The sequence below is a fragment of the Brassica napus genome, chromosome C5 (assembly GCF_020379485.1).
Source record: "Brassica napus cultivar Da-Ae chromosome C5, Da-Ae, whole genome shotgun sequence".
In the NCBI taxonomy this organism is placed as follows: domain Eukaryota; kingdom Viridiplantae; phylum Streptophyta; class Magnoliopsida; order Brassicales; family Brassicaceae; genus Brassica; species Brassica napus.
The window spans coordinates 52,595,093-52,610,746 of NC_063448.1; the positions used below are offsets into that span (position 1 = coordinate 52,595,093).

General features: G+C 35.6%; 1 protein-coding gene, 1 long non-coding RNA gene and 1 pseudogene across 2 annotated transcripts; 2 read left to right on the forward strand and 1 right to left on the reverse strand.

The window, feature by feature from the left end:
• Positions 1-1,636: 1,636 nt before the first annotated feature.
• On the forward strand, positions 1,637-6,838 carry LOC111206313. Its single transcript, XR_002658515.2, has 4 exons — positions 1,637-2,335; positions 2,461-2,552; positions 2,734-2,802; positions 4,292-6,838. It is a non-coding gene; the product is annotated as an uncharacterized LOC111206313 (long non-coding RNA).
• Positions 6,839-7,069: 231 nt separating this feature from the next.
• LOC106454277 (ATP-dependent DNA helicase PIF2-like) lies at positions 7,070-12,329 on the reverse strand. The gene is made up of 2 exons (XM_013896423.3): positions 9,112-12,329; positions 7,070-9,037 (listed from the first exon to the last, which is right to left on the reverse strand). The coding sequence occupies exons 1-2, from the start codon at positions 9,305-9,307 to the stop codon at positions 8,160-8,162; spliced, it is 1,074 nt and encodes a 357-aa protein (XP_013751877.2). The 5' UTR covers positions 9,308-12,329; the 3' UTR covers positions 7,070-8,159.
• Positions 12,330-12,417: 88 nt separating this feature from the next.
• On the forward strand, positions 12,418-13,201 carry LOC106454276 (annotated as a pseudogene).
• Positions 13,202-15,654: the final 2,453 nt, after the last annotated feature.

Genomic DNA, 15,654 nt, shown 5'->3' on the forward strand with positions numbered 1-15,654 from the left:
CTTTTAAAATATATGTTTTGATATATTTTTATATTAAAATAAAATTTCAAGGTTAGTCCATTAAAAATATTAGATATGAAAAAATTGTGTTATTGTGTCTTAGTAAGATAAATTATGACGAAAATGTAGGAATAATAATGTCATAAATATAATCCCTAACAAACAATTCAAAACAAATCTTAAAAATACTTCATCCGTTCCTAAATGTAGGATGTTTTAAAGTATTTTGATGTTCCAATATATACGATGTTTTCATTTTTGTATGTAACTTTTAGTTTATTAAAAATTGTGTAACCAATCATATTTATTAATCTATTTTGTAATTGGTTGAATTCCATTAATTTATAGTTTTAGTGATACTTTCTAGACAAAAATAATTTTTCTTAATATGTGTGTTTTCACCTAAACATCTTATATTTAGGAACATAATGAATATAATTTAGCTATAAGCTATGTGACCTATATGATAATTCGAAATATATAGAAATGATATAGAATTGGCATAAATGGAAATTTATAACATGGTAACAAAGAAGATTTAGGAACAATCACAAAACAAATAAAATAAAATGTTTGACAATATGAATATATAGTTTGACCATATCTATTTGACATGCTTTCAAAATGTTTAGACTGAAACTTTCCACAGTCAATGTTGATATATGGTGTGTTAGATAGATATAATAGGTTTGAATCGGTTATATATATGTTTACATTGCAAATCATTTATATATAGGTTTTATATAACTGGTATACTTATACATAAAATATGTTATATTAGTAGATTATTTACAGTTTTCTTACAATGTATGCAGTTGGTTTGATACAAATCATAATGCAGTTTGCTTCAGTTAAATATGTTATACAAATCATAATGCAGTTTATAGATAGTAGAAGGTATAAATTATTTAAGTATAAATCAGAATCTCTTTTTTATATAGACAGTCTTAATTTATTGTAGGTGAAAATCGTTTAATATAGTTTATTTAATGATAAAGGTATGAAAAAGAGCATTTAATTAAAATCATACAAGAAAATTTAGGCTTAAGAAAATGTTTTTGTTGTAATAAGATAGATTTATTTAATGAGCGTATGAGAATAGTGTATTTAATTTACATATAAGAAAAACAGTTTGGTTCATATAATGTTTATATTTTAATAAGGTAGATTTAAAGAACAAAAGCAAAAATATGGTATTTTCAAGATTTAAAGATTAATAAAACAAAATAATAACATAGTCAACGTATAACATAAGTAATAATAATATAATCCATAGATTTGAGTATAAATTTGTTTAAATGTGTATGTGTATACAAAATACAATTAATATACGTATAGAAGATTGAAGTAAGATTTATTGTGAAAGTTTTTTTCCTGCCAAATGGTATAAACGAAGTATGCATCATATATTTTTATCTAATGCACCTGTTTTGCTAATGTTAGAGTCAACTCAATCATATATATATATATATATATATATATATATATATATGTTTTGTAGAAACCATGTTCTGCCAAATGAAATAAGTAAAGTATAATTCATAGTTTTGGTCTGAAATCTAAAGCATGTTTCATGTTATGCTTCATTGAAACAAAACGAAAAAAAAAATTAATTTTGAAAAGATAATCGATAGTTAAACGAAATGATAATCAAATATCTATATGTATATCTTTTCCAAAAACATAAGAAGACAATATCTAATTGTTACAAAGTCCATTAAAATAAATAAAGATTAATACAATAGTTTATTTCTGTAATTTTCAAATCCGTTTAAAAATAAAAAAAAAAACAATATTAGAAAAACCAAAATCCCTAGTATATTTTGAGACCTAAGATCACGTTTATAGGCAACTCTTAATCTCGTGCCTTACCTTAATTAATAAAAAAGAAGAGGAAAACATGGAGTAAAACAAAGGGACGTCCCTTAATTAAGCGTTTGAAGACACGTTCCTTGGTGCGACGTGTCACAATTGTATTGGGTAGAGGAACGGTGAAGTCGTTCCCATTTCTTTCTCTCTTATCTTTCTCTTCTCGTTTGCTCCGCAAATGCGACGAAAATGGCGATTGTTTCGCCCTCTCTGTGGAGCTCGTTGACGTCTACAGGGGTTTCTCTAGTCGATGATGGACAACAGTGATTTCTCTCTCTCTTGGTGCTCTACTCGACGAAGGAAACAGCGTTTGCTCTCTCACGGTGCTCTCCTCGACGAAACGGCGATTCCTCTCCCTCTCGGTGGCTCTCGTCGAGGAAAGAAGACAGTGAACTCTCGATCGGTGGTTATCTCTCTCTACTGTTGGCTCTCTGAAACGGCGATTGTTTCTGAAGGGAATCGAAAGGTAGCGTCTCTTTGATTCTTTCAACTATGCATGTTTTGATTCTTGTTTTTTTCTCAATGGGATCGAAAGGTAAATCGTTTCTAATTTTCCTTTGATTTGTTTTCTGTGTTTGTGCCGCTTCACAGATGGATCAAGACGCATGATCCAGGATTGAGCTAGAGGCGTGAAGTGGGCACAAAACCTGTCTCTTTGGCAGACAAAACCGCAAATCGCAAAGGTACTTTATCTTTGATATTTCTAGTTGTGTAAACGTTTATCTTTTCTCTGATGAAGTGGATTGCGAATGTGAATGTGATTTTAATTATAGTTTGGAATGTGATTGTGATTTATGTTGCAGAGGATTACTTATAACTCTTTGTAATGGTTTTGATTTGTTTCTGTTTTTGTTTTGTCTTGAGGTTGTTTGATCAAGATGCTTGATCCAGTTGGTGAGACAAAAACGAAGAAGCCTACCATCGTTCATATAGGTAAATCACTCTCTTTACTCTGTGCAATTGGCCAAAGTATTAGTTAGGAATGAATTAACTCGTGGGTCAGTGTTTGGTTAGGTAATAAATTGATGTTTGCCGTGGTTAGATAGAAATTAGATTATGGTTGGCATAGGTAATAAATACTTTTTATGGTTAGATAGAAATGAATGGGTTACATTGATGAAATTGTGGATAAATGTCTTATCGTTCTTCTCTTCAATGCGTTGAAGCATCTCTTCAATGCGCTGAAGCTTCCCTTCCCACTTTCTCATCTATTAAAGTCTGTCCTTCTCCTCTGTCTTCAATACATTTCTTACCGTGTTCTTCCCTTTCCACTTTCTCATCTCTCTTATTATCTTTCTCTCTTCCTTGAGCTTGCTTCCGAAATGGATTCTTATCCATCTTCCCAAACCTCAAAATTTGTTGACTTACTTAATAGCCAACAAAGCATTTCGTTTGGTAACTACGAAGATAGTGTCTCACAAGCTTCATCACAAGCTGTTGGAACCAAAGATGGTGGAGACACTGGTACACAGCGTAGAGAACGGCGGAGGTGGACGCCTGCGGATGATATTGTCCTCATTAGCGTGTGGCTTAACACAAGCAAATATGTCGTGGTTAGGAATGAGCAAAAATCAAGCACTTTCTGGTCAAGAGTAGCAGCTTATTACTCGGCAAGTCGTCAAGATGGTGAGGGCCAGAGGGGAGTCCTGCATTGCAAGCAACGTTGGCACAAGATCAATGATCTTGTGTGCAAATTCTGTGGCGCCTACGAAGCTGCAAGCAGGGAGAAGACCAACGGTCAAAATGAGAATGATGTACTCAAATTAGCACATCAAATACTCTACACGAACCATAAGAAGAAATTCTTCCTCGAATATGCTTGGAAAGAGCTGAGGAACGACCAGAAGTGGTGTGAGGCGGTGTCTGCTAAAAACGAAGGAATTCCAAAAAAAAGAAAGTGTGAACTCTTCAAGCTCTCAACCAACTGACATGAAGCGTCCAGAAGGTGTAAAAGCGTCAAAGGCCCGTGGTAAGAAGCCAGTGGCTGAGGAGAAAGCAATGAAGGAGTTTGAGACAATGTGGTCTATAAGACAACATGATCTCGCCCAGAAAGAACACTTGTCTAAGATGAGACTACTGGACAGTCTGACCGCCAAGAAAGAACCTCTCGTTGAATATGAAGAAGAGCTCAAGAAAAAGCTGATTAATGAGTTGTTGTTGTCTTAGTTTAAGTTACTTTGGCTTGTTCTCTTGAAGTTAATGTTCCATGTTCTATTCTCTTTTAAATGTTTCGTGTAATGTTTTATGTGGTTCATGTTTATGATAAAATGTTTCCTATTAAATGTTATGTTTTAAGTTTCTTGAAGTTTCATATTTTGTTGAGGTTTCCGCTTGTCTAAATGTTAATGGTAAAATGTTTCTTCAAGTTTAATATTTTGTTGAGGTTTCTGTAGTCTTATAAATGTTCTTCTTCATCTTACAGGCTGCATAGATTTGGAGCAAAGAAGACAGAGGTCACAGATTTATTGTAAAAGACAGAGGTCACGGCTGTTGTTGTTTTGTTGTTGTTTTGTTGCAGGCTGCGAAGATGTTGTTGTTTTGTTGTCACGGGTTTGTTGTTGTCACGGTTTTGTTGTTGTTTTGTGGTCACGAGAGATTGTTCTTGTTTTGTATTCTTGTCAATCGAACAGAGTTCACGAGAGTTTGTTCTTTTTGTTGTTTACATGTTGTTGAAGTAAAGAACACAGACTTATAAATTGTTTTGGTCACGGAATATTGCATCACACCATTTTCTCCATTCTCGTTTAAAAAAAATTCTATCTCTTCTTTCATCTATCTCTTCTCATCATTGTCTTATGGCATTTTGAAAACCAAAACACATTCTAATTCAAACCAAACCTTTTTCTATCTTGTAACCACAACTCAAACCAAAACTCAAACCATCTTGTAATCATCTCATGGCATCTTCATCTAAAGACACGTATGGTCATGAAGAAGCTTTCGAGGATAACGAGAATTCGTTTGATGAAGCTTTCGATCAATATTTTGATCAACGTGTTGATCAAGCATTTTAGAATTTGTGCAATACTTATGGTCATCAAGAAGGGCAAAAAAGAACAAGAAAGAGACGAGAATTTATTGAAAGAAACCGTGAAGAAGGTCATCTTCGATTATGGAATGATTATTTCAGTGACACTTCCACATATCCTCAAAATCTATTTCGACGACGATTTAGAATGAACAAGTCATTATTCATGCGTATTGTTGATCGCCTCTCCAATGAAGTTCAATTATTTCGTCAAAAGTAAGACGTTACATGAAGATTTGGTCTCTCCCCACTTCAAAAGTGTACAGCAGCTATTCGTGTGTTGGCATATGGTTCTGCGCTTGATGCGGTCGACGAATACCTCCGTCTCAGTGCAACCACTACTCGGTTATGTGTAGAAAATTTCGTGGAAGCAATAATAAATTTGTTCGGTGATGAGTACCTAAGAATACCAACAATGGAAGATCTTCAACGTCTACTTCATATTGGAGAGCTTCGGGGATTTCCCGAGATGATAGGAAACATCGATTGTATGCATTGGGAGTGGGAGAATTGTCCCACCGCTTGGAAAGGGCAATATTCTTGTGGTTTGGGAAAACCGACAATCGTTTTAGAGGCGGTTTCTTCCTATGATCTCTGGATATGACATGTGTTTTTTGGACCTCCAGGTACCTTAAATGATATCAATGTTCTTGATCGCTCACCTGTTTTTGATGATATAATAAATGGTAGAGCTCCGCAAGTGAATTTCTCGGTCAACGGAAGAAAGTTTGATTTGGCTTACTATCTCACCGATGGTATTTACCCAAAATGGGCAACTTTATCCAATCTATTCCAATTCCAAAGAGCCAAAAGCAGTTTTATTTGCTCAACGTCAAGAAGCTGCCCGAAAAGATGTCGAGCGTGCTTTCAGAGTCTTGCAAGCTCGATTTGCCATTGTTAAAAATCCGGTATTTTCTTGGGATAAAGTCAAGATCGGGAAGATTATGAGAGCATGTATGATACTCCATAATATGATAGTAGAAAACGAACGAGGTGAATACACTCAATACGATGTTTCGGATTTCCAACAAGGAGAAGGCAGCGGAAGTTCACATGTTGATCTCACCTTTTCTACAGATATCCCTACAAATATCGCCAATCAAATGGGTGTTCGAACAAGAATTCGTGATAGACAAACACATCAACAACTGAAAAGTGATCTGGTTCAACATTTATGGCGTAAATTTGGACGTGATCAAGATAACAACTGAACTTCGATGCCGCTTTCAAATTATTATCATTTATTTTAGTAATTTTTGTTTTTATGTTTTTATTTTAAAATCTATGTTTAAATTGTTGTGTTTAACTTTGCTTTATTTAATAAATAAATTTTATCTTTAAAAAAAATTATGTTTAAATTTAAATTTAATATTTTTTATTGTTAAGAATCTTAATTAAGAAACAGCTAATAAACCACTATAATTAAGTGTATCTTAACAATGTTTCTTAACTTAATGATAACTAGGTGACCGGCCCGCACCCTGTGCGGGCATAAGAAAATCCAAAATATAGACTAAATCTTATATAGTTTTAGAAGTAACAGATTTTATAATATAATACCACCGTTTTTGGGAGAATTCATCAGCCATGGAAAAAAACTGGTACTCAATATTTGAGATGGACGAGAGGGAACAAAGTAACTTCAGTATGAAGAGGCAGATATTGTGTGTATGTATAATTGCAACGTCCCAAAATAATTTGTGTGTTTACGAAAAAACTTTCATTCAAAATATGGAATAAATAGTGTATAGTTTTAGAAGTATCAGATTTTATATTATCATTAATTAGAAATGTATTGTATATGTGTTATAATTCTTTGATGTTGGTGAATAATATTATTTTTTCATTAATAATAAAAAAACATTTATGTAGACATATTAAAAGAAAACATAATAAAAATCAAAATCAAAATATTATCCATAAACAATATAAATTATGAAGTACAATTGTCGAAAAATAAAGCAAAATCAATAGAAACCTGAAAAAAATTAATTTCAGTAAATCTGATACTTCTAAAACTATGCAATGTATAAAAGAAAATATAATAAAAATCAAAATCAAAATATTATCCATAAACAATATAAATTATGAAGTACAATTGTCGAAAAATAAAGCAAAATCAATTAGAAACCTGAAAAAATTAAATAAATTTTGTAAGCAATTTGACGGGTTACCATTATTTGATAGATTTATAAGTTTCTAAATAAAAATTAACATGAAATAATATTAAATTGACATACCGCCATGACACGAAGTAGTCAGAAAACGGGATGCTCCTGAATATAATCGGTCTCCTAACTCATCACTACCCATCTGACAAATACAAAAAATAAATAATTGTAACAGTTTATATACTTAAAAATTTGTATTTGCAAATAAAGTAGATTAAAATTACGTACCGTAACTATGAAATATTCTGAAAAACTTGTTTGAAGATAACATTCAATGTTTTTGTCTGCGTTTTCCCTTCTTTACCAGTTATTAGAATTTTTAATTCAGATCTTGACTTAACTCTTGAAAGTGCAACGTAGAGCTGACCATGAGAGAACACTGGCCTGGGCAGAAACAACCCAACACTTTCCGGTGTTTGACCTTGACTTTTGTTGATGGTCATTGCGGAAGCCAAAGTAACTAGAAACTGTCTTCGACGTATTCTGAAGGGAAACTTTGTGTCAGGTGGTGTGACAAACATTCTAGGGATCCAAACCGGATGTCCAGCAATTTTGTTTCCGGTTATAATTCTACCTTCTATCACATGGGGCAGTAACTGAGTAACAATTAGCCTAGTACCATTACATAAGTCATCTGCAACATCCATGTTACGAAGACACATGATAGGAGCACAAACCTTGAGCTTCAAACAATGTCTAGGCATTCCAGCCACTTTAACACTGTTCAAAAACTCTGCAGGATATACTATATTTTCTTCTATGTCAACATCGGATGGGATAATACTGTCAGAGCTAAGGTAAATCTTCTCTTCTCCTGAAAGCATATGTAAATCCTTTTGTTTAGTGATATGTAAAAAGTTAGTTGAACATAAGAATAAATGATAAAACATGTTACCTGGCAACTGCGAAAGCATGTAATCATTTATTTTATCCACTTCATCATTTGTGGGAGTAAGAATGGCTCGATGTCTATACAAATCCTTATCTGTCGAGGTTTGAAAAGCTTTTCCATAAACCTCTTTTGCCATAGTCTCAATAGGATCTTCTCCACTATTTTGTATTAGCAAATCAGAAGGGATGTCAATCTCAACTTAACCGTCGTTAGGCAAATTTATTTTTCTATCTCTAATATCCAAAATCCAGTTTGAGAAGGATTGAAGCTCTTTTGCCGCATCATCAGTAAGACCATCCAGCAATCTCATGTTTTTTGTTAGCTTCAAAACTTTGCAGTGCTCCCAAAGATATGACGAATTCAGAGCCGCCAAAACAATCTCTGCTCTACCACCTCCAGGTATAACCGATAAAATCTGTCTGAAATCTCCACCGAAAACAACAACTTTACCCCCAAAAGGTTTTTCTTCAGAAGATCTTATAATATCACGCATTGTACGATCCAACGTCTCGAAACAGTGTATGCTCATCATAGGCGCCTCATCGCATACAATTAACTTTACCGCTTTAACTAATTCTGCACGATCTGATCCTGGCTCCATTTTCTTGCAAGTACTGAATTCGTCTGCATCTATCGGAATACCAAACCTAGAATGTGCGGTTCTACCTCCTTCCAACAACAATGCTGCAATTCCACTTGATGCAGTATTTAGAACAATCATACCTCTAGATCGGATCGCTGATGAGAGTGCTCTGTATACGAAGGTTTTTCTTGTGCCTCCATAACCATAAAGAAAGAACACTCCACCGCTATCAGTTAAAACTGCATCCAGAATCTGTTCGTATACCCCTCTTTGCTCATCTGTTATCATCGCCATAAGTCTTTCATTTTCCTTTAGCTGATCTTCCACAACATATTTAAGCTCATCATCTATAAGGCGATTGCCATTGTAAGAGCCAAAATCTTCTGGCTTTGGCATGTGGGGCCATTTCTTGAGGCTACGACCATTGCTGAGCAAATGATTTTTGATCTCAGTAAGAGCAATATTTTTGATCTGCTCTATGGTCAAGTTCATATCTGCAAGTTTGACAATTTTATGAAATTAACATAAACATTCTTACAATTAAAAAATTTAATTAGACAAAACTCACCAGGTCGTCCAGTTTCTCGCCGCTTCTTGTAAAGAATATCGTCGGTAAGATACTCCCAAGTAGCTTCCCACACAACATGAGGCGGAGACAAAGATTTGGAAACCAACATTCTTGCAAAAAGCTTCCTGGCATACGTGGCAGAACTACAGTCACTGGCATCTTTGATAGCTTCTATGAATTCCTTGTCATCATCCATCAATCCCAACGCATAGCAAGCATCTTCGTATGTAGGATATAAAACACCATCAACTGTTCTTATATCCTCGTATGATGTCGGCCCTCTTACCCAATTTAGCAATACTCTTAAGAAATATAGCTTATCACCTGATGGCTGAATATGTGCAATCCTCCCTATCGCAAAGCCTCGTTTCCGTGGTACCCATTCTCTCGTACCTGATTTTCAAACAAATTTTGTTGGAAATTCGGCATATGTCAACTCTCTTGCCTCTGCGTATTTTCTGTTTGCTATGAACCAGGCCAAAAACATGGATTGGTTGACAGTCTTTTTGTTGAGAATACTCTCAATAGGTTCGTCTTCATAAAAAAATACCAGTTCCTGATCCGGAAGATGAAAGCCAAGGTTAGTTGAAAAGCTTAAATAGCCAGTTTTTTTGTTGAGAATACTCTCAATAGGTTCGTCTTCATCAAAAAATACTCTCAACGATGTTGTTTGAAAGAAGCCAATTTTGTACGGATGTGGCGTTGTACGGTATTCACCAATAGCATCGTACACTTTGAACAACTGGACGACAATCGCATCTCCCTCGCGTAGCTTGTCATCGATTTTTTTAATGAGTTGTTCACCAACTGAAGCATGAATTCTTGTCCCCTGGTCACAAAAATTATAAGAGTTTTATAAACGTAGAATAAGTATATATCTCGAAATGAATCATAAACGATGCTTCCAAAAAATTGCATTTTGTGTGATTTTTACTTACTTCTTTATCAACCAAAACCATTTCAATGGTGTTTCCTGATTCTTTGTTATAGTTTCTCCACAAGCGAACAATCCTAACTTCAATACGGGACGTATCTTTGCGGGGTTTTAATTCTCTAACATAAGAAACAATGTTTTTGAAGGCTCGCACCATTGCCATTGTTCTTGTAAGGGCTGAATGTTTGAATTTTAAGCATTCGGGTGTCTCCTATATATATAAAGGCGATTTATTTATCATATTAATGACCCCTAATAAAGAATGAAATCTTTTAAAGAAATATATTAAATGTGTATTAACAAAAAGTGATTTGCATATGATATGATTTTAACTTGCGCAAGTAATGTAATAAATATTATATCAACCGGCGCAAGAAATTGGTTTTAATAATAAGGAAAGTTATTAATATTTACATTAGTTAACAATCTTGCACAAGTCTAAACTAAATATCTAATTATTATCCCCCAAGCGAATATATATATATATATATATATATATATGGGCTTAACTAAATCGACAATATATTTGGGCTTTTCTAAATAGGCTAAAGACATTTTTGCTTTTCTAAGATAATTAAAGCTAATTAAGAAGATATGACCAAATATTACCTCATTCTCAGCTTCAACTCAGCTAGTGAAAATGTGGGTACCGAAGCTACATACAGAATCTTCAAGCGCCTGGCTATTTATAACCAGTGCAAAGAATATAAAGTGTCCTGCAATTAGCGATGCAACAGACTGACTAAATAAGTAATGTGAAGCTCTAAATCGTGCTAATGAAACCGAAAACCAAACTTGAAAATCTCAAGAGAGGACTGTCTAAATGCTTGTTGAGTTATTAAGGAGAAGCTAATCTTACAGTCCTTCTTCAGAGACTGAAGTCGAATCCAAGTTTGTTGTAAATGTTAGTTGTCTCTTCTTGTTCCATCAGTAGACAGTCCGCAAAATACTTCACTGGACGTGGCAATTAGTTCGATGCTCAAGCTTCATGTTATTGTTTAAGAGAATCAATACCTCAACAACAAGAAACATATAAGTAGAAAAACTTCAAGGAGTTAATAATACCCCCTGTTCAAAAACGCGGACGCCTAACTGCCTAGGCACCCGATTAGGTGTTAGACGGAGGGCAAGCGCCGCGAGTTTTTCTTAATCGCTCCAATTAATCGGATAACGGACTATTCGCTTGAAAAACCGATTATTTCCTAGATTAACCGATTTTTTAGAAAATATTTAGACTTTGTTGGCTAATAATCGGGTCCCTGTAAGAAGCCCATTAGCCTGGGTATAATGGAAACCTTGTCAATTCTATTTATAAGGAACTTCAAGGCACCCTTTTGCAACAACTAAGCGATGTGGGACAAATGAAAGTAAGTTTAAATTTTTTTTCCGAATTCGCGCTAATAAAAATGAAAGAAAACTTGCGACTGGGAGGATTCGAACCCTATACCTCTTGCAGAGTCTAAAACGACAGGCACCACTGGACTATTGACGTTTCTACGCCGAACTTTCACTTGTAATAATATATATACGTATATATATAATTAAAAAATATAAAAACTAATCCCCGCGTATACCCCGATTAATCCTCGACTTTTTGGTAACTCGCTAGGCCCGGGACTGCCGCCCTACTAGCGCCTAGCGTAGTTTCGAACAGGGATAATACCTGGTCAACGAAGTTGTTTAACGATTATGTATGTAGCTTCTTCAACCTTTCGATCTCTGAAGGTTAATCAATCAATTAGATACAAAGATTATAAATCTTAATAAGCAGATCATAGTTTATAGCTTAACATATGTCGAATCCAATTAGAGAAACCAAAAAATCTTTGTATCATAGCTTAAAAGTCGAATCCAATCAGAGAAACCAAAAAATCTTCGCCTCATAGCTTAAAAGTCGAATCCAATCAGAGAAACCAAAAAATCTGTATATTCCGAGAGTATCGACAAACTTCACCTCGTCGATCTGATCGATGGTGGAGAGAAGGAAACTCATCTGGTCGTCGCTTCTTGACGCGATGGATCTGATTGAATCTTCAGTGTGCCGAGAAGCAAACTCATCTGGTCGGACTGTCTTCATCGGTTTCAAACCATATCCCCCTTCAATTGATACGCGGTTGAAAAAAAGAAGAAGAATAAACTTCATGAAATACGACGGCGTTTTCCACTCCGCGGAAGCGAGTGAATAAAAAAAAGAAAAAGAAAAATTTTAAAAAATCAACCAATAGAATTATAAGAATTTTCCTCAGAAGCTTTATGTGATTGCCACGTCAGCAAAAATCAATAAAGTGATTTCTTTTTATGGTATAGGGGATAGTTAAAAAGTCATTATACCCCACTTAAAAACCACTTTTAAGAGTTTTGCAAATAAACATGCTCTAATTCTCTTATTGAGCCTCTTCGAATAGTGGAATCTTTTAGGGTTTTAAAAATGTCTCAGCTTTTCGGCCGTATCTCGAAGCTTTCATCCGCCTTGAATCGGAGGAGCTTCTCGACGACTCCATATCTGTACCTCGGGAGAGAAGTGGTCGGCGAGTCTCCTTGCGGCGGAAACGTTGTCAACTTCAACTTGTACGATCCGAGGAAAGAAGAGCAAGCTGTGATTGAAAACCAGACTCTGTCCAAGCATCTCTGTGAATCCTCGAGGATAGGATCTTCGAGAGGATGGCTAGCTATGATGAACAAACGCGATTCCACAGTGCGTCTCACCAACATCTTAAACAACAACCCTTCAAAGACAATCTCTCTACCTCGCTTGATCAAGGACGAAACCGAACGCCTCATCTATGTCTCTGTCTCGTCCAACGACCACGGTTGCGTAGCAGTGGCCTCCGCGAGGTCTGACGGGTCAAGACTCAGTATGTGTCGACTGGGCGACTCGGAGTGGACTCTATCGACCTGCCTTGCGGTCCAGTCTTCCGTTTATCACCAGTCATGTACTCAGACAGAGACCGGAAGTTCTACGTCAACAGTTGCAGCTCTGACTACACCGGTCCGACTAACTTCACTGCTAAGTACGGTCCGGTGAATGCCTACGTGAGATACCCTCTATCTAACTCTCCCAAGTTGGATCTCCGACGTCTCAATATCCACCAGCTATTTGTCCAGTCTCCTTCAGGCGAGTCCTTCATCGTTCTATGGTAAAATCATTTTGTTCCGTTTATATACTGTTAGAACATCTCCAATGACACACTGCTTTGATCAAATAGAGAAACCATATTATAGATATAATAAAATAGAGAAACCCTATTATAGAATAGATATTGTTCCTCTATATTCTACTCTATAATATAATAGAGTAACTCTATTTTAATCTAAATTATAGAGAAAAAATGGTGTGCTTTTGGAAATGGTCCTATATGAATCAAACTTTATAATATACATGTGTATGTGTGTCACAGGTGTCTGGACTGCATGACGGACAAAGGAGAAGCTGTGGAGTGAAAAGACAAAATGTCCAACCAGCGTGACCTTCTTATAAAGACTCGCAACATTATGGTTTATAGGCAAGACACCGAGTAAGGGACTGGTCCATACAGCAAAGACATTGGTGATCTCTGCATTTTCGTGGGAGAGAACGAACCGTTTTGTCTCTCGGCTAGCGACTATCCTGGACTCAAACCTAACTCTGTATACTTTGCTGGTCGCTGCTCGGGTTACGGCATCTGTGATCTCGCATCTAGCACCATCAGCTATCTATCTGATTCGCGTATACGTCATCCTCTCTTTTGGATTCCTCCCCAAAAGTAGAGGAATTTTTGGGTTCATTTCTCGCGAATGGTATTAAAATACATGAACAGTTCCATACGATTAAGTCTGGTAATTTGATGTGTGCTACCACTGATCAATGAAAGACTACTAATTTACAATCATTAAATAGAAAACATAAGAAAAAGTTTATTTTTTATTAATGAACATGACAAAAAAAAGAGAAATGTCAAAATTGAAGGTCACGACAGATTGTTCATTCTCTTAGTATGGAAATACATGAGTGATAGGAGGAATCCAAAAGAGAGGATGACGTATACGCGAATCAGGACCGCGGGTCTGGCCCGTAAAAGCTTGCTGCGGGGTGGGATTGGACCTCCATTTGGTAAGCCCGCAAAATTGCGGGCCCCACGGAACGGATCGAAAGCGGGATGGGCTACATGTTAACCTGCGGGATTTTGAAGACCCGCAACCCTAAGTCCCCATTTCTGCTTTCATCTAAGAGAGAGAGAGAGAGAGGCGATTCGACGTTATGTAGCTCCAGTGACAGTAGTTTCAGGGTCGATGATGTTTCTGGTCTCCCAAGCGCCTTCGATCTGTACCGGTGGAGCTTCTTTAAGTCATCAAAAGAAATTTGAAAACTCACTTTCCACGGAAGAAGAAGATCTAGTTCCCGCAATGAGTTCTTCATAGTTTTGATTATATGTATTTGTTCACATTATCATATATTTTGGAGTTTTAGGTTTCAATATATCTTTAACTGACTTCTATTATTCTTATTCGCAGAAGATGAAGTTGATGGTGAAGAAGAGAAATCTTCATTTTTTTGTCGCTCGTTGGTGATAAAGATGAGGAACAAGAAGTCTGATTGGTGTTTTCTTTTTATTTCTTTTTGGGATTAGCATCTTTGATATGATGTTGTTTTTATTTAATTTTGGATTCAGAAAACTAAAGCATTTGTTATGAACTTATGAGTTACAATATTTGGATTTAGCAACTAAAGTATTATTTATTTTTAAAATGTTTGGAGTCTAACAAAAGTAAATAAACCTTATCCAGTTTAATCCTTGACTAAATTCACTTACTAATGCGTCATGAAACTGATAAAGCGTCATCAATCATGTATTGAAGCGTTCAGGAGCCATATGTTTGTTTGTAATTCTATGTCTCGCGGGCCGATCTGCAAAGGCCTACGTGTTTTGCGGTACGAGTTTGGTCAGCCATTTTGAAGACCGCAGCCCGCACCGGCCTGACCCGCCGTGACCCGCTCAAAGACAAGCCCGCTGCAGTACGGGACAGGATGAGACTGATCAACCTGTTTGACATTCCTACATACCACAACAATGCAGCATGTCATAACAATTTAAAATCAAAAACAAAGAAAAAACTCAAGATTGATGACATTAAAGGAACTCAAATCAAATCAGAAATTGCGACGTCACCTTGTTGTCCTCTACGGTGTCATTCTCTCTTCCAAACTTAATTCCGAAAGCCCAGAATCCTTGCTCCTTCCTCAACGCTTGAGACCTCATAAGTTCTCTTCTTCACAAAAATCGTTTGCGTAGATCTGAGAAGAAACTAAATTATCTTCCTCAAATTGAACCATTAATTTTTTTCTGAAAATAATGGGTGAATAAAAGATGACCACGATTTTTTTTTTAGAGTAATGGATGTAATTAGTATTAACATTTTTTTTATCTTGCAGGTTTTCCCGGTTGTTACTGACGACAATATGACAATATTATATAAAAAAGATGCAATGTATAGGTGAAGTAGGACATTTGGGTAGAGAGTGAATTATAATTTGTTTGAAGGTTGTACAATGCAATTTCCCTAACTATTATACAATAACTATTTAGAGAAATTTGATCCAATAATCCAAAAAACTATATTTCACCAACTAT

Coding starts and splice junctions, on each gene's coding strand:
- LOC106454277 (XM_013896423.3), bottom strand. CDS start 9,307: ATGGATGATGACAAGGAATTCATAGAAGCTATCAAAGATGCCAGTGAC. Junction 9,038..9,111: donor GCGAGAAACTGGACGACCTG/GTGAGTTTTGTC, acceptor TCAAACTTGCAG/ATATGAACTTGACCATAGAG.